The sequence below is a fragment of the Symphalangus syndactylus genome, chromosome 24 (genome assembly GCF_028878055.3).
Source record: "Symphalangus syndactylus isolate Jambi chromosome 24, NHGRI_mSymSyn1-v2.1_pri, whole genome shotgun sequence".
In the NCBI taxonomy this organism is placed as follows: domain Eukaryota; kingdom Metazoa; phylum Chordata; class Mammalia; order Primates; family Hylobatidae; genus Symphalangus; species Symphalangus syndactylus.
Window position 1 is genome coordinate 36,705,103 of NC_072446.2, and position 18,391 is coordinate 36,723,493.

Below are 18,391 nucleotides of genomic sequence, written 5' to 3' on the forward strand. Positions count from 1 at the left end.
CACAACAATGGTAAAATACACATTCTTTTCAAGTACATATGAAACATTCACCAGGACAGATCATATGCTGGACCATAAATTAAACCTCAACAAATATAAAAAGATTGAAATCCTACAGAGTATGTTCTCTGACCACAGTAAAACTATATTAGAAATCAATAGCAATAAGGTATCTACAAAAACATAAAATACTTCAAACTAAAACAACATACCTCTAAGTAACCCATGGTCAACAAATAAATCACAAGATATATTAAATTGAACAAAAATAGAAACACAACATATCAAAATGTGTAGGATGCTGCTAAAGCAGTTCTCAGTAGGAAATGTATAATTTCATTATTTATTTATTTATTTATTTTTTAGACTAAGTCTCACTCTGCTGCCCAGGCTAGAGTGCAATGGTGTGATCTTGGCTCACCACAACCTCTGCCTCCTGGGTTCAAGCAATTCTCCTGCCTCAGCTTCCCGAGTAGCTGGGACTACAGGTGCCTGCCACCATGCCCAACTAATTTTTGTATTTTTAGTATAGTCGGGGTTTCACCATGCTGGCCAGGCTGGTCTCGAACTCTCGACCTCAGATGATCCACCCACCTCGGCCTCCCAAAGTGCTGGGATTACAGGCATGAGCCATCACGCCCAGCCAGAAATTTATAACTTTATTTTATTTTATTTTATTTTTTGAGACGGAGTCTTGCTCTGTAGCCCAGGCTAGAGTGCAGTGGCGCGATCTCGTCTCACTGCAAGCTTTGCCTCCTGGGTTCACGCCATTCTCCTGCCTCAGCCTCCTGAGTAGCTGGGACTACAGGTGCCTGCCACCGCGCCCGGCTAATTTTTTTTGTATTTTTAGTAGAGACGGGGTTTCACCGTGGTCTCGACCTCCTGACCTTGTGATCCAACCGCCTCGGCCTCCCAAAGTGCTGGGATTACAGGTGTGAGCCACCGTGCCCGGCCGAAATTTATAACTTTAAATGCTCCTATTAGGAAGAAAGATCTTTTCACCAGCTAATGAAAAAAAAGGAAGAAAGATCTAAAATCAATTAGGTAAAGTTCTAGAAAAAGTTGAAGGAAGAAAGCAAGATCAAAACAGAAATCAATTATATTTTAAAAAATAAACAATAGAGAAAATTGAAGTAAAAAGTTAGTTCTTTGAAAACAAAATAGATAAAGCCCTAGTCATACTAAGAGAGGAAACACAAATTATCAAAATCAGAAGTGAAAGGAGCATAACATTAAAATGATAAGGGAATATTAATAAAAGGTGAAAAACATCAACAGAAAAGTCTTTTTTTTTTTTTTTTAGTTCACAAAGCATAAGCAAAAGTGTATATAATAAAAAGAGGATTAATTTAACTCTAAATATGAACCTTCCACAGTCGAAATCTCTTGTAATTCCACAAGGGGAGAAGTCGGTTCCGTTTTCATCGTGTTTTCTCCCATTGATGGGCAGTTCAACTCCAAGCCTGCAGCCCTGGATCCATCCCCAAAGGAGTGGCAAGTCAGTGCAGATGAGACCTGGCCAGCTTCCAAAGTAGACTTCAACTGACCTAGAAGAAAAAAAGAAAGTTTGGGGGAAATATACATGTATGTAATTCTGAAACCAAAAGTCCTACAACAGTCTAAGAAAGCCAGGGACTTTTTAGAGGAAGGAATTAATCTAAAACATAAAAGTATACATTCAGAGGTTCCAGTACATACAGGCTGGCTTGTGAGCTTCTCAAAGAAAGAGGTTAAAGTGAAAGGAGAAATTGCTGGAAGTATAAACACAAAGGCACGAATGAGATGGCAGCAGAGACAGAGAAGCAGGGCTCTTCGAACAGTGTACCTCCAGGCCAACATTGAACGGTAGATAAGCAAAACCAACCACAAATGCGTCCAGAAAGTATGTCTATTGAATAAATCATAGTGAAGAGCAATACATTATAAAAACACTGCAGCACATTCAATAGTTTGATTTCAAGACAATTTAATACTTGTGGAAGGCAGAACATAATGATTTAGATTGATTCTCACTAAATAGGCACCAGGTTGGCAAGACAATTCCTGAACAGACTGACTCACCTTCTTCAGATTCCTTGGTACTAGACAACGTGTCTTGCAAAGGATCCGTATCAACCAAATCTGATACAACCAAGTCAGGATCTAGGATCTCATGGGTCCCATTAGTGGACAGCCTGGAGGAACGTCTCCTCGATAAGTCTTTGTCAGTGTTTTCCGAGTAGTTTTTTGACTTTTCCTGGGCTATTAAACCATTAAGAGAGTTGTAGTCAAGAGACCAACAAAAAGAAATAACTGTGCTACTACAGATTTCAGGGCTGGATGTCTCTAAAAGGACTTTACAGAGAGACTACTGGAATGTTAGAGTAGTGATAAAAGGAAATACCCTTTACTAGTTTACAGTTTTAAGTAAGGGCAAAGCGTCCCTGCCAGGATAGAATTTCACCTCTTTAAGGATTCATGGTCTGAAAACATGTGCTAGGTCATGTCCCAATCTTGACAACTATGTTCTATTTTGGGGCTTCCCAAATGTGCTAACTTCCAAAGTCGACTTAATAAGGTTTATAAGAGCCTTACTTAGAGCTATCACAAATCCTTTTTGGAGCCAACAGGATACTTTTTTATTTTAAATTTATTTAAACATTTGAGCCAACTCACTCCAGAGGGTATTTTTTTAAATCAATAAATAGTATTTTATTTTGTATTTTTATTTTTTGTAGGACAGAGTCTCACTCTATCACCCAGGTTGGAGGGCAGTAGCACAGTCTTGGCTCACTGCAACCTCTGCCTCCCAAGTTCAAACAATTCTCCTGCCTCAGCCTCCCAAGTAGTTGGGATTACAGGCACCCGCCACCACACCTGGCTAATTTTTTTTTTTTTTTTGAGACAAAGTCTCGCTCTGTCGCCCAGGCTGGAGTGCAGTGGTGCGATCTCGGCTCACTGCTGGATCTGCCTCCCAGGTTCACGCCATTCTCCTGCCTCAACCTCCTGAATAGCTGGGACTACAGGCACCTGCCACAACGCCTGGCTAACTTTTTTTTTTTTTTTTTTGAGACAAAGTCTCGTTCTGTCGCCCAGGCTGGAGTGCAGTGGTGCGATCTCGGCTCACTGCTGGCTCTGCCTCCCGGGTTCACGCCATTCTCCTGCCTCAGCCTCCTGTATAGCTGGGACTACAGGCACCTGCCACAACGCCTGGCTAATTTTTTATATTTTTAGTAGAGACGGGGTTTCAGTGTGTTAGCCAAGATGGTCTCAATCTCCTGACCTCATGATCCGCCCACCTCAGCCTCCCAAAGTGCTGGGGTTACAGGTGTGAGCTACCGCGCCTGGCCATACCCGGCTAATTTTTATATTTTTAATAAAGACAGGGTTTCACCATGTTGGCCAGGCTGGTCTCAAACTCCTGACCTCAGATGATCCACCCACCTCAGCCTCCCAAACTGGGATTACAGGCATGAGCCACTGCGCCAGGCCAATAAGTAGTATTTTTAAAGTTTCACTCTGCATATGAAACCCATCCCTTCCTAAGCCATTAAATTTCCAGTGGCATCCAAATCAAATGTGATTTATGGATATGGAGATGATACCACAGAACCCAACATTAGTACAGTTTGTGCTTTGGGATTTATTTTTCTTCTAGCAAAAACTCCTTCTGATCCAACTGCATCCAACTCACATTACCTCATGTGACCAGAGACAAACATTAGAGTCTACAGGGAATGGGGGACAGGATGAATATAGAGGAGGTTGACCCAAACAATTTCAAATTCTAGCCACACATAAACAAACTGGAGACTCACATGAATTTTTGTCAAGCCGAGGACGTTTTAATGGGACTTCACATCCTTTTGATATTTTCCTTCTTCTCAGTTCCAATGTTATTGGTTGCAAAGTTTGAGAGTTTGAATCCACAGCTGCCATGTTTATAAAACCACACAAAAAAAGATACGTAATTTCTTAGTGTCTGTCATTTTTATATATAAATAAAACATATATATATGCAGAAATCACTGCATTATAAATGGACCATCAAAAGGGCATTCTTACTTAAGATAAAAGAAAAAAAGTAAAATGAGTGAGAAATTACTTCCTTACAGGAGATGGTGATACCTTGCCAATTAACCTCCTGAATCTTTTCTATGATCCAGCTCCAGTTTTCAACCTCTACTTGCTACATTAATTATCTTAGCACTGGGCCTAGTTTTGAGGGTACAAGAAAAATGTCCAAGAGTATTTGTGGATTTTTTTTTTTTTTTTGAGACGGAGTCTCGCTCTGTCACCCAAGCTGGAGTGCAGTGCCGCGATCTCTGCTCACTGCAACCTCCACCTCCCAGGTGCAAACGATTCTCCTGCCTCAGCCTCCAGAGTAGGTGGGATTACAGTCACCTGACACCACACCCGGCTAATTTCTGTAATTTTAGTAGAGTCACAGTTTCCCCATGTTGGTCAGGCTGGTCTCGAATTCCTGACCTCAAGTGATCCAGCTGCCTCATCCTCCCAAAGTTCTGGGATTACAGGCATGAGCCACGAGACCCAGCCGAGAATTTGTATTTTCTTAAACAAAATCCTAAAAAAATTCTTGGGAGACTATGCTAGTTAACAGTCAATGTTCCAGGCAAGGCTGCTGGTCCCCAGCAAACCCAGCTCTGACATAATTTAGCAGTACAGATGCTAAGCCTTTGAAGAGTACTTACTACTTAGTTTTTTGTTTGTTTGCTTGCTTGCTTGCTTGTTTTTTTGAGATGAAGTCTGGGTCTGTTGCCCAGGCTGGAGTGCAGTGGCGCAATCTCAGCTCACTGCTACCTCTGCCTCCCGGGTTCAAGCGATTCTCCTGCCTCAGCCTTCCCTATAGCTGGGATTACAGGCACCTGCCACACCTGGCAAAAAAATTTTTATTTTTTGTATTTTTAATAGAGATGGGGTTTCACCATGTTGGCCAGGCTGGTCTTGAACTCCTGACCTCAAGTGATCTGCCCGCATCAGCCTCCCAAAGTGCTGAGATTACAGGTGTGAGCCACCTGCCCAGCATAGTACTTACTATTAATATGTTTTTGAGAGGGAGTTTTGCTCTCGTTGCCCAGGCTGGACTGCAATGGTGCGATCTCAGCTCACCACAACCTCTGCCTCCCGGGTTCAAGTGATTCTCCTGCCTCAGCCTCCCAAGTAGCTGGGATTACAGGCATGCGCCACCATTCCTGGCTGATTTTGTATTTTTAGTAGAGACAGGGTTTCTCCATGTTGGTCAGGCTGGTCTCGAACTCCTGACCTCAGGTGATCCGCCTGCCTTGGCCTCTCAAAGTGCTGGGATTACAGGCGTGAGCCACCACGCCCGGCACTTACTATTTAGTTTTAAACCTACCACCTAAGAAGCTCTCCCCAAATCAGAAAAGATGAGAATCAAAAAGGCAGGCAGAAGAAAGAAACTGGGAAGTTGGGCAGGAAGGCAGAGCTAAGGGGTCTCAGGAAGGGTGAAAGGAGGAGAGAAAACAGGAAGGAGGAAAGGAAGAGGGAGGAAGAGAAGTAAATGGGAGGAAAAGAGGAAGGGAAAGGAGAAAGATGAGAAGAGGAGAAGAGGGACAGAACTTCAGGTTGGTTGAATGGCTCAACAAGACACAGGCCTGAAGTATGAGGAAGCAAACCAGAGAAGATCGTTGAACTCCGAGGCTCTTTCTGTGTTCCAGCTTCCCAACGTGCCAATATTATTTTGTTCCAACTGGCAGAACTTGGAAATCCCATACATTCCAAGTTAAACATAAATACAAACAGGCTGGGCGTGGTGGCTCACGCCTGTAATCCCAGCACTTTGGGAGGCAGAGGCAGGCAGATCACCTGAGCTCAGGAGTTCAAGACCAGCCTAGCCAACATGGTGAAACCATGTCTCTACTAAACATACAAAAAATTAGCCAGGCATGGTGGCACATGCCTGTAGTCCCAGCTACTCGGGAGGCTGAGGTACAAGAATCGCTTGAACCCGGGAGGCAGTGGTTACAATGAGCCAAGATCATGCCACTGCACTCCAGCCTGGGATACAGAGTAAGACTCCATCTCAAAAAAATAAAAATAAAAAAATATATAAACAATCCTCGCTAAATAGCTCAAATCCTGTTCCCAATCAAGTCTATACAATCTACGGTGCTCAAGGAAGGCTCTACAACTCAACGAACTTATTCCAAGTAATGTTTTAAGGGGATGTGAACAATATATGGGATACTTGGCAAGTCTTCTTCCCTTCGATACTGTATATAAATAGGAGCTGACTATACAGAACTTGAGTGTTTCCCAAACTCTTCTTACAGTATAAGTCATCTGGGAAGCTTGTTAACAATTCATATTCCCAGATTCCCATCCAGACAGTCTGACTGGAAAGGAATCTGTTTTTACAAATGCCTTGGGCAAGGATTAACCATAAATTTGGAAAACATCCTTTCTATATTAAATTTATCCTACTCATTATGAAATCCTACACTTATAAAAATATAAAAACCGAATGTCCTTGTTCTTATCTCAATGGAGTCATGTGGCTTCAAAGGAGCAGTCTGCTTGTTGGGGTACAACTGCTCCTGTACATACTTTCTGGAGGGTATAAGCTAGGGCATGAAGAGCTAAAGGAGAATCAGTTTCAAAACACTCAGTTCTCATACATACTCTTTCCTAAACTGAGCTAAGGACATGTCAGATTTCTGCCTAAGGACATGTCAGATTTCTGCCAGTTTACATTTTCCACCTCTCCTTGTATAATAACTGCCTTTAACTGCGCTTCTCCCACTTTACATAAAAGGGCCTGCCTTTCACTCATCCCACATCTTAACATGGTGCTCAGCCTGGAGGTTTAAAAATTCCAGATTTTCTCAACTGGGATTCCTCATCTGAACAGAGATATATTTTCTCTGTTTTCCTAAGGGTGGTATACAGCTAGTACCATTCTCAATGCACTAAGGTCAATCCATTACAGATCAAGGATGCCTTGGGTATTGTGGCTTCTCTCCCAGAACTCAGTTGAGAAAGCCAGTGAACATAAAGCCAGTGCTGTCCAACAGAAATATACTAAGAGTGCAAGCCACATGTAATTTTATTTTTTATTTTATTTTATTTTATTTATTTTATTTTTTGAGATGGAGTCTCGCTCCGTCATCCAGGCTGGAGTGCAGTGGTGCGATATCGGCTCACTGTAACCTCTGCCTCCTGGGTTCGAGATTCTCCTGCCTCAGCCTCCCAAGTAGGTGGGATTACAGGCGCGTGCCACCACGCTTATCTAATTTTTGTGTTTTTAGTAGAGATGGGGTTTCACCATGTTGGCCAGGCTGGTCCCAAACTCCTGACCTCTGGTGACCCACCCACCTTGGTCTCCCAGAATGCTGGTATTATAGGCATGAACCATCATGCCCGGCCAATTTTTGTATTTTTAGTGAAGATGGGATTTCACCATGTTGGCCAGCCTGGTCTCAAATTCCTGAGCCACCACGCCTGGCCAATTTTGAATTTTTTACTCATCCCATAAGAGGGTTTGGTTTTTTAAGTGCCAGGCATGGTGGCTCATGCCTGTAATCTCAGCACTTTCAGACTCCAAGGCAGGATTGCTTGCTTGAGGCCCGGAGATCGAGACAAACCTGGGCAACATAGTGTCTCTACAAAAAATAAATTAGCCAGGCATGGTGGCATGTGCCTGTAGTCCCCGCTACTCAGGAGGCTGAGACAGGAGCATCACTTGAGCCTAGGAGGTGGAGAATGGAGTGAGCCACAATCACATCACTGCACTCCAGCCTAGGTAACAGAGTGAGACCCTGTCAAAAAAAAAAAACACAATTTAAAAAGTTTACTATTTTATTTAATCCAATACCTTTTTAATTTTTTTTTTTTTTTTTTCTAAACTGGGCTTAGCAACCTTCCTGCCTCAGCCTCTGGAATCGCTGGGACTACAAGCATGTGCCACCACTCTCAGCCAATTTTTTCATTTTTTGTAGAGATGAGGTCTCACTACGTTGCCAAGGCTGATCTCGAACTCCTGGACTCAAGTGATCCTCCCTCATCAGCCTCCCAAAGTGCTGGCATGATTACAGGGATGAGGCACTGCACCCAGCCTCTAAAAACATTTCAACATGGAATCAATTTTTTTGTTTGTTTTGTCACCCAAGCTGGAGTGCAGTGGCCCGATCTCAGCTCACTGCAACCTCCGCCTCCTGGGTTTCAAGCAATTCTCTTGCCTCAGCCTCCTGAGTAGCTGGGATTACAGGCACCCACCACCAAGCCTGGCTAATTTTTCTTTATATTTTTTCAGTAGAGATGGGGTTTCACCATGTTGGCCAGGCTGGTCTCAAACTCCTGACCTCAAGTAATCCACCCGCCTGGACCTCCCAAACCACTGGGATTACAGTCCCGGGCGTAATCAATATGTTAAAATTGAGGTGTGTTACATTCTTTTTTTGTACTAAGTATTTGAAATCTAGCATTTACTTATACTTAACAGCACATCTCAATTCAGACTAGTTACATTTCAAGTAGTCAATAGCCCCATGTGGCTAGTGGCTACCATACTAGACAGCAGAGGTCTAGGCCCTATTTAGGCCTAGGGACAATTGCAGCACCCTCAGCTCTTGAGGGCAAAATCCAGTTACAAGCACTATAGGGGAAGATCCCTTATTTCATATAGAGACAAATCAACCTATTACATAATTTCCTATCTTACAATGAGTACTAATACACTTATGTGAAGTAAGTTAAATTTTTTTCCACAGAAATTAAGTCTGATAGTCTGATTTGATAAGGAAGACTGGCTTTGCATTCTCTACATCGATAGGGAATAATGAAAAGGCTTGCTCTGTAGTTCCACAGTTTTGATGAAAATGTGTGTGTGTGTGTGTGTGTGTGTGTGTGTGTGTGTGTTTTGAGATGGGGTGTCACTACATTGCCCAGGCTGGTTTGGAATTCTTGGGCTCAAGCAATCCTCCCACCTCAGCCTCCTGAGTAGCTGGGACAACAAACATGTACCAACGCACTCAGCCTTCATGTTTTGTATTTTAAATATATCCACTGCAACTATTTAAACTTGTGAGAAAAAGATAAATACTGCTTTAAAACGTGCTAGGGGATTCACAGTTTTTCAACTGAACACATAAAGAATGCACAATCAAGAATGTCTGAAGGTCACTGCACATATTAATCAATGGCAGGCTCAGTCTAGAGAACCAGGAGGGCCTCTTCATGCCACTGAATTGATTTGGAGAACGAGTGTTTGGCTTAGGAAGAAATCAGGGCTTGTTTCATTCTTGGTTATTCTAGAAGAATTCCAAATTTTAAGTTTTTTAATAACTGCATTCTTCCCTAAACCTATATCCTCTAACCTTGACCCTTATCAATTAGCCATCTCAGCTTTTTATTTAGACTGTGAAAATTTCTAATCAATAATCACTCTCCAAGGAGTTCAATTTCAAAATGCACCCATGCTTTTCTAGTTCCAATGGTCCTTTGTCCCCATCTCCTTCAGAAGCCCATACCTTTTTACTATTTCTTTTCTTTCATGTCTGTCTCATTGAAACTCTATTTCCTGATTCTAGGTTCTATTAAGCTGACTTAAACTGAGATCATTTGAAAAAGCATAAGCAAAAGGCCTTGGTTTATCAGGTTTTATCATATAAGCTGAAGTATCTAGTCAACAGTTAACCACTACTTTAGGAAGCTCAGTTATGAACATGCTTCCCAACTTAGATTCACTTGGATATGTACCTCACTTAAATTCAGCTTCATGAACACAACTTGTTTCCAGATCATAAGACAATTCAAAATCAGTCACAAAAACAAAGGATTGAAGTGCACAAGTTGCAGAGAACCACAAAGGGCCACAGAAGAATACTCTGGCATTGCCCACTGCAGAGCCCACATGAAAAACTCACCAGTAGGAGCTATAGAAGGGGGTCTGCCTCGTTTTCTTTTGGGTTCCCTCAAGTTTTCCTGTGGACTCTTCACAATGTCATTTTCAGGTTTCTTATCCACTTGGGCATCTCCAGAATACTCCCTGTCATTTTCGGAAATGTTTTCCTTGTCTTCCTTCTCGTTCTTGGGAAGACTTTTCTCTGACACTTTCCCCTTTTCAGAACAGATTAACTTTCCTTCTTTATCAGGCTGCTTGGGTCGCTTTTCTGTCTTTAAGGGTTTATCTTCTTTGTCTTTCTTCACATTCACTGTGGCTTTTCTCTGTTCTTTAAACTTCTCTCGTTTATCAGGAGATGATGAAAGAGTTTTGTGATCTGCTTCTTTAGGCCTAGCATTACCCACAATATTCTAAAATGAGCAAAATAGTGATGAAACACTTCGTGATTACTTGCAAATACAAAATTAGGAGTTTCTTACAAACTTATGAAGACAAACAAAGAAATTAAAACAAGACATATGCCAGGTCACATATACAAAGCACCACTGATAACAGCCACCTGTACTAAGAGTTGAGAACCAATCCTTAAACTTAAAACAATTCAATTATTCCGGAGACAGTGCAATCTCCCTTATTATAACAAATAAGTCACTAGAAAATAAAATTCTGGGTTTTTGTTTGTTTTTGTTTCTGAGACATAGTCTCTCTCTGTTGCCCAGGCTGGAGTGCAGTGGCACAATCATGGCCCATGCAGCCTCGACCTCCCAGGCCCAAGTGATCCTCCCATCTCAGCCTTCTGAGTAGCTGGGACCACAGGCATGTTTCACCATGCCCAGCTAAGTTTTTTATTGTTATTTTTTGTAGCAATAGGGTCTCCCTATGTTGCCTAGGCTGGTTTCAAACTCCTGAGCTCAAGCAATCCTCCTGCCTCAGCCTCCTAAAGTATTGGGATTACAGGCATGAGCCACCATGCCTGGCCTTAAAATTCTGGAAAGCAATCTTTCTGGCAAAGGTGTTCAAAGAAAATGCCTTCATGCTCTGTCCTTATCCCCAGCATGACTATACTAACCCAGAGCTTTTCAGAGGCCTGGTTCAGTTTGCCAGCATATGCTGATGTCTTGTGTACAGAAAAACAAAAACTGATAACTGGAAGCTGAACAGGAAAACTATAAAGATTATCCAACCCAGAACCAGAGTCTCTGCTTCCTCTACCAGGTAAAGGCTGTGCTCAGTTCAACAAGCCACCTACCATGTTCCTGAGCTACTTGGAGTTTTTGTCTATTGGTAGGAAATGCTGCCTCTTAGTTACGTTCTCCCTAAATTACATTCTTTAAAATTCACACTAAAAATTGAGGGTCCTCTATTGTGACTGTTTCATAATAAGGCCAGGTCTGAAAGCTCTAGAGATTCCAAAACTATAATTATTTGTGTACGTATCTCTCTTCTAGGACCTCAAAAGAGCAGAGACCACCATACTATGTTCATACGGGATCCCCAGCACCTAGCACACACTAGGCACACAGGTTTTCACTGGAAGCAGGAAGGAGTACGTAAATACTCAACAAATAAAAGTTTAATTTGTTCTACAGGGAAAAATAATAAACAAGGAAATATTTTTTCAAGTCCCCCAAATTATTCTGAAAGCAGCCAGGTTTGAGAACAGGCATTCTCGGTAACGGCCAGCAGAAATATAAACTGAAATTGCCCTTCTTGTTGGGAGTTCGGGGAGGAGATGGCAATTTTAGTCAAAACTAAAAAGGTTATACCTTTGAACTAGAATAAATTCCTAGAAATAAAATTAGCTAAAATAATAATCAGACTTGTGTACCTGGATTTACAAATATCCTAAATGACCATTTGGGAATTGGTTACACAAAGTACAGCTACATACATATTACAGAATACTACATAGCTGTTAAAAATTATATTCTCAGAATATTAAGGAACTTGGGGAAATGTTAGTTAAAAGAAAAGAGCAGTACTATATTAATGTACCACAACTCCAATTTTGAAAAGAAATAGATACACACACGTATGTTTAATAAAAAACACAGAAAGATGTATACATCAAATTGTTAAGCCAAGTTATACACCAAAACGTTAAGAACAATTATATCTGTTTGATGGAATTATAGTTTTTATTTTCTTTGTGCTTTGTACTTATATATTTTTCTACAGTAAACATGTATTATAACTTCAAAAACATAAGTGTTACTAATATAGAGACTATCAAAACTTTTTTTTTTTTTTTTTTTTTTGAGACGGAGTCTCGCTCTTTCACCCAGGCTGGAGTACAGTGGTGCGATCTCCGCTCACTGCAAGCTCCGCCTCCCAGGTTCACGCCATTCTCCTGCCTCAGCCTCTCCGAGTAGCTGGGACTACAGGCGTCCGCCACCACGCCCGGCTAATTTTTTGTATTTTTAGTAGAGACGGGGTTTCACCTTGGTCTCGATCTCCTGACCTCGTGATCCGCCCGCCTCGGCCTCCCAAAGTGCTGGGATTACAAGCGTGAGCCACCACGCCCGGCCTATCAAAACATTTATAAGGCAGTGCAGTCCTACAGAAAAAAAAAAAAAAACTCAATCTATTCCAATAGTATGTGAAAAACCTTTGAAATTGCCCATGACAGATAACTCTAGCCAAACCACTGTACCCTCTTGGAAAAGAAGCCAAGTCCAGCAGCCATGGGCCTGTGCTTAAGGGCCTACTGGGCTAAGGTCAGACACTCAGAGGCCACTGGGAAATGAGAAATGAAGCATGGCACCCAGAAATCCTCACTGGTAAGGCACCCACCTCCAAGCCAAAGCACTATGAGTGCTATTCATCAATTTACTGAGTAACGCGGAGTAAACAGATGAACAATTGTTATCTGGAGCCCTGGACTTCCACTTGGGAAGGTTCTGGATATAATCTGCCAATTCTGGACAAGTTTATAATTCTGTCCTCTATATTAACTCGTTCCACAAACCTAACACAAAAATTGCCAAATTTAAGGCCAAAATAATGTTTTAGAGTACTGCATGGCTCCTTACGCGCCTGAGAGACAAGTGATCAAAGAAAAAGCATCATCAGGGCCAAAGCTTTATGTAATAATTTTGTTAATTTTCTGAAGAGGAAAACCAGCAAAAAGCAAAAACATTCTTGAGGTTACCACTAAAGGTATCACATATCAAAATCCTTTGAAGTGGCTGGGCATGGTGGCTCATGCCCTGTAATCTCAGCACTTTGGGAGGCCAAGGTAGGCAGATCACCCGAGGTCAGAAGTTCAAGACCAGCCTGGCCAACACAGTGAAACCCCCGTCTCTATTAAAAATACAAAAATTAGCTGGGCATGGTGGTGCATGCCTGTAGTCCCAGCTACTCGGGAGGCTGAGGAAGGAGAATTGCTTGAACCTGGGAGGTGGAGTTTACAGTGAGCCTAGATTGCATCACTGTACTCCAGCCTAGGCTACAGAGTGAGACTCCATCTCAAAAAAAAAAAAAAAAAAAAAAAAAATTTCTTAGAAACTTACGAATAGGCCGGGCATGGTGGCTCACACCTGTAATCCCAGCACTTTGGGAGTCCAAGGTGGGCGGATCACTTGAGGTCAGGAGTTCAGGACCAGCCTGGCCAACATGGTGAAACCCCATCTACTAGCAATACAAAAATTAGCCAGGCATGGTGGCACATGCCTGTAATCCCAGCAAATCAGGAGGCTGAGGTGAGAATCACTTTAACTTGGGAGGTGGAGTTTGCACTGAGCAGAGAGATCAGGCCACTGCACTTCAGTCTGGGTGACAGAGAGAGACTCGGTCTCAAAAAAAACACAACTTACAAATATATATACAGAAGAATTCATTAAAAATCTCTGATAAGTGGAATCATTTCATCATCACAAAGACACAACAGAGGGCCAGGCGCAGTGACTCACGCCTGTAATCCTAGCATTTTGGGAGGCCAAAGCGGGCAGACTGCCTGAGCTCAGGAGTTTGAGACCAGCCTGAACAATGTGGTGAAACCCTGTCTCTACCAAAATACAAAAAATGAGCCGGGCGTGGTGGCATGTGCCTAGTCTCAGCTACTTGGGAGGCTGAGGCAGGAGAATCACTTGAACTGGGGAGGCGGGGAAGTTGCAATGGGCCAAGATTGCGCCACTGCACACCAGCCCAGGCGACAGAACAAGACTCTGTCTCCAAAAAAAAAAAAAAAAACCAAAAACCAAAGACACAACAGGTTATAGTATCACCAAATATTGTCAAATCAACTACCATCCAAGCAGATGAGTAACCAGTTATGATGCCTCGGTGATAAAATATTTTACTAAATTGCTAAATTAGCTGTCTCAACAGCTGAAATTAGTAATAATCAGGATTTTTAAAAACACCAATATCCAAATTTCGATCTCTATTTTCCCCTCAACTATTAAAACATAAACACAAAAAAGACAAAAGGGGAAAAATCATGAAGAAAGTAGGCAACACTTCTAGATGGCCCATATCTATACAAACCATATTTCCAGTATCAAAACTGAGGCCCCATGCTCAGGCAAGTACATGCATGGTAACTGGAATAACAGGATACCAAATTCACAAACCAGGCACATCTAGCACAAGTGGCTGCCAAATCTGTGCCAAATGATAGCTCTGTAAACCACCAAGTAATGGTCCTAAGCTAAAAGACAGAGCTAGATGGAGAGAAAACATACTGGAGGTCTCCTCAAGCAATTCAACAAGTTCCCTATGACGACTAACAGCTCTTGTGGGGTGCAGGGCACAGAGAGAAGAAAAGAATAACCACTGTTGAAAAAAGATGAGAACAGAATATAGGCAATGGTATCCAAGTATCTGGCACTTTTGAAAAAAAGTCTCTGTTAAAAGGAAACAGTGGCCAGACACAGTGGCTCACATCTGTAATCCCAGCACCTTGGGAGGCCTAGGCAGGTGGGTCACCTGAGGTCAGGAGCTCGAGACCAGCCTGACCAATATGGTGAAACCCCGTCTCTACTAAAAATACAAAAAAATTAGCCAGGTGTGGTGGCGTGCGCCTATAATCCCAGCAACTCAGAAGGCTGAGACAGGAGAATTGCTTGAACCCAGGAGGCGGAGGTTGCAGTGAGCCGAGATCGCACCATTGTACTCCAGCCTGGGCGACAGAGTGGGACTCTGTCTCTAAATAAACAAATAAATAAATAGGAAACAGCAAAGAGACAAATATTTACAACTTCTGAAAATTTGTGTATTATTTTCTGATGAAATTGTGTCAGATGGAGGAAATAAACACCTGCCATCATAAACAAATGTAATGTCTTTATTTGAGGAAACAAAACTATAATGTTAGCATTATTCATAACACAAAGCACAAAACCGCATTTCTCACCTGATCTTTGGAAAAAGCTTTGACATGAATATGTTTGACAGTCTGAACTACTCCATCATAAAATTTCACAGTGTAAGTACCTAAAATTCAAGAAGATATCATGATTTTAACTCACAATTTCATGAAAGTGGTAACTTTTCAAAGTATAAACACAAGGGATCTCCAACCACATAATAAGCTTATAGGAGTTTAAAACTGTTTAAGAATCATATTCAGTCTTACTTATGTCCAAGATACCAGTGTGCTTGTCTTCACTTCTTAGTTAAGATTACACAGTTTTCTACCTACATAAATTGAAATTCATCAAAAAAAAAACTCGTTTTTAGATGCTTCATTAAAATAAATTTTATTTTATTCTAAATAAATATAAATATAAATTCAATTTATAAACTGAATTTAAGTGAAGAACAAAGAGCAGTAAAACAATTAAGAATGTGAATAAAATGCAGACTTATTTATTCCTTGGTGAATTTTTCACTTTTATAATTTAATCTTTAGGTTCTGGGATCGGGGGCAGTAATAGCTCTCAAGTTTTAAAAGGAACATCATGGCTCACGCCTGTAATCCCAGCACTTTGGGAGGCCGAGGCAGGTGGATCACAAGGTCAGGAGTTCAAGACCAGCCTGGCCAACACAGTGAAACCCGTCTCTACTAAAAATACAAAAAATTAGCCACGCTTGGTGGCAGGTGCCTGTAACCCCAGCTACTCGGGAGGCTGAGGCAGGAGAATCACTTGAACCAGGGAGGCAGAGGTTGCAGTGAGCCGAGATCCTGCCATTGCACTCCAGGCTGGGCAACAGAGCAAGACTCCGTCTCCAAAAAAAAAAAAAAAAAAAAAAGGAACATCATTCTGCTAAAGGTATTGTGTTTCAAGAGCTGTGTTCTATTTCCACATCTCAGAATCCATTTGAATTATCTTCATGATACAATGTTTTAAAATAGAGACTTGGCCAAAACACAAAATGTTTGCTGCTACATTGTTAGTTTTTTTCTGCTACATCGTTAGTTTTTTTCTGCTACACTGTTAGTTTTTTCCCATTAGAAAAAAATCATTCAATAAAGATCCATCCCTGCTAAAAACCTTAAGCTGGAAACCCAGATAATCTTATCTTCCCAAATAAGGTGTCCAACTACAGAAGTTCTCATTAGTTGTACCCAAACAACACTTCCAAATTTTGCATTTTAGAGCCAATTCATGCCCCACCCATTTTTGCCCCAAGGATTTAAAATAATCACAATTAATCTTGTCAAGATTCAGTAAACCATTGGTAATCACGTAATGGTTTCCACTAGTAAACAGGTTTTTCTCTTTTTAGAACCAATTCCCCCACCCCCTGCAAAAAACCCTGAGGTCTGGGAGCCAAAGAATGCAACAACAAAGTTAAGACCTGGTTTTCTCCTTCTGATACATTCTCTTCCCACACCCCTCCACCGCCAGTCCTCAGCAGGGCCTAGTCAATGGCTAATCACGGGTACCAAATGAAGTCCAAAAGTATTCAACCTCCAACACAATCTGACCCCAATAATTTTCCAAACCTTATTTCTCATTACCACTACCCAATACCCACCAACTCAAAGTGACAAGCTACCCACTGAAACGGCCAGCGACACTTCTAACTCCACATCTGTATTAAAGTGTTTTCCTTCTGGGAATGTGCCACTCACTGATCTTTAAGTGCCCAGCTCAAATACCCACAACAGTTCTGTAAAAGCGTCCAGGCTTTTCAGCTACTAATGATTACCCCCGATCTGAACTTCTTAGGCTCATTTGGCACCAGCCTACAGAGCTTCAAACTTAGGTCTACCTTCATATAAGTACAGATCGCAACTCAAAAGCAGGCTCTTCAAGGCCAGAGACCACATCTTATACCACTTTCTTCCACACACAGTACCTGGCTCAGAGTAAACCAGTGCTTCTCAAAGTGTGGTCCCACAGCAGCAGCATGAGCAACTCCTGGGAACTCATTAGAAATGCAAGTTACCAGTCCCACCTCAGATACACTGAATCAGCAACTGGGAACAGGGCACAGGAATGTGTGTTTTTAACAACTCCTCCAGGTGATTCTGATGTACACCAAAGTCCAAGAACCACTGCCATAGACAATTAGTAATTATCTACTGACCTTTATTCCTGGTAATTACAAAATAAAGGTGATTATTTGTCACAGGTGTCACCAATACATGACGAAACTAGCTAGCAAGACATAGAAAGACAAACTTTGATGTTCTCACTTATTTGTAAGAGCTAAAAATTAAAACAATTGAACTCATGGAGATAGTAGAGGGAGGGTTACCAGAGGCTAGGAAGGGTAGTAGGCAGGGGTGGGGGAAAGTGTCGATGGTTAAGGGGTACAAAAAAGTTAGAAAGAATGAATAAGACCTAGTATTTGCTAGCACAACAGGGTGACTATAGTCAAAAATAATGGTACATTTTAAAATAACTTGGCCACTTGTGGTGGCTCATGCCTGTAATCCCAGCACTTTGGGAGGCCGAGGCAGGTGGATCACTTGAGGTCAGGAGTTCAAGACCTGTCTAGCCAACATGATGAAACCCTGTCTCTACTAAAAATACAAAAATTAGCCAGGCGTGGTGGCACACACGAGTAATGCCAGCTACTCGGGAGGCTGAGGCAGGAGAATCGCCTGAACCCAGGAAGTGGAGGTTGCAGTGAGCCAAATCACACCACTGCACTCCAGACTGGGCGACAGTGAAACTCTGCCTAAAAAAAATAAAAAATAAAAATAAAATAACTACATAATTGGATTGTTTTTAACAAAGGATAAATGCTTGGCGTGATATATACCCCCATTTACCCTGATGTGATTATTACACATTGCACACCTGTATCAAGATATCTCGTGTAACTCATAAATACATACACCCACTTATGTACCCACAAAAATTAAAAAATTAAAAATATTTAAAAAAAGAAACTGGCTAGCAAACAAGATATAAGGATACATAGTTATGCCTGGTTGGGTTAAAACATCAGCAATTAGATGATAACAGCAATTAGATGAACAGGCTATGATAAAAGGATAAGAGCATAAAAGGATAAAAGCATAAACAATTATCTACACAGGCAGCTCAGCAATGACTTATAAGTACTTACAACAAAGGTCTGGGTTCCTGTTTTTCCCTGCCTATATTGTGAGGGTGTTGGCAAGCAAAG

At 41.7% G+C, this 18,391-nt stretch overlaps 1 protein-coding gene across 4 annotated transcripts in view; it reads right to left on the bottom strand.

Annotated features, from left to right (window-relative positions):
* Positions 1–18,391, bottom strand: part of PHF20 (PHD finger protein 20) — a 182,233-nt gene that overhangs the window by 83,025 nt on the left and 80,817 nt on the right. For all 4 annotated transcript variants that reach the window (XM_055266200.2, XM_063633691.1, XM_063633692.1 and 1 more), the window contains 5 exons: positions 15,219–15,298; positions 9,885–10,272; positions 3,798–3,911; positions 2,062–2,241; positions 1,368–1,547 (listed from right to left, as the gene is read on the bottom strand). In XM_055266200.2, coding sequence (XP_055122175.1) covers positions 1,368–1,547; positions 2,062–2,241; positions 3,798–3,911; positions 9,885–10,272; positions 15,219–15,298 — 942 coding nt within the window. The remainder of the gene's footprint in view (positions 1–1,367; positions 1,548–2,061; positions 2,242–3,797; positions 3,912–9,884; positions 10,273–15,218; positions 15,299–18,391) is intronic.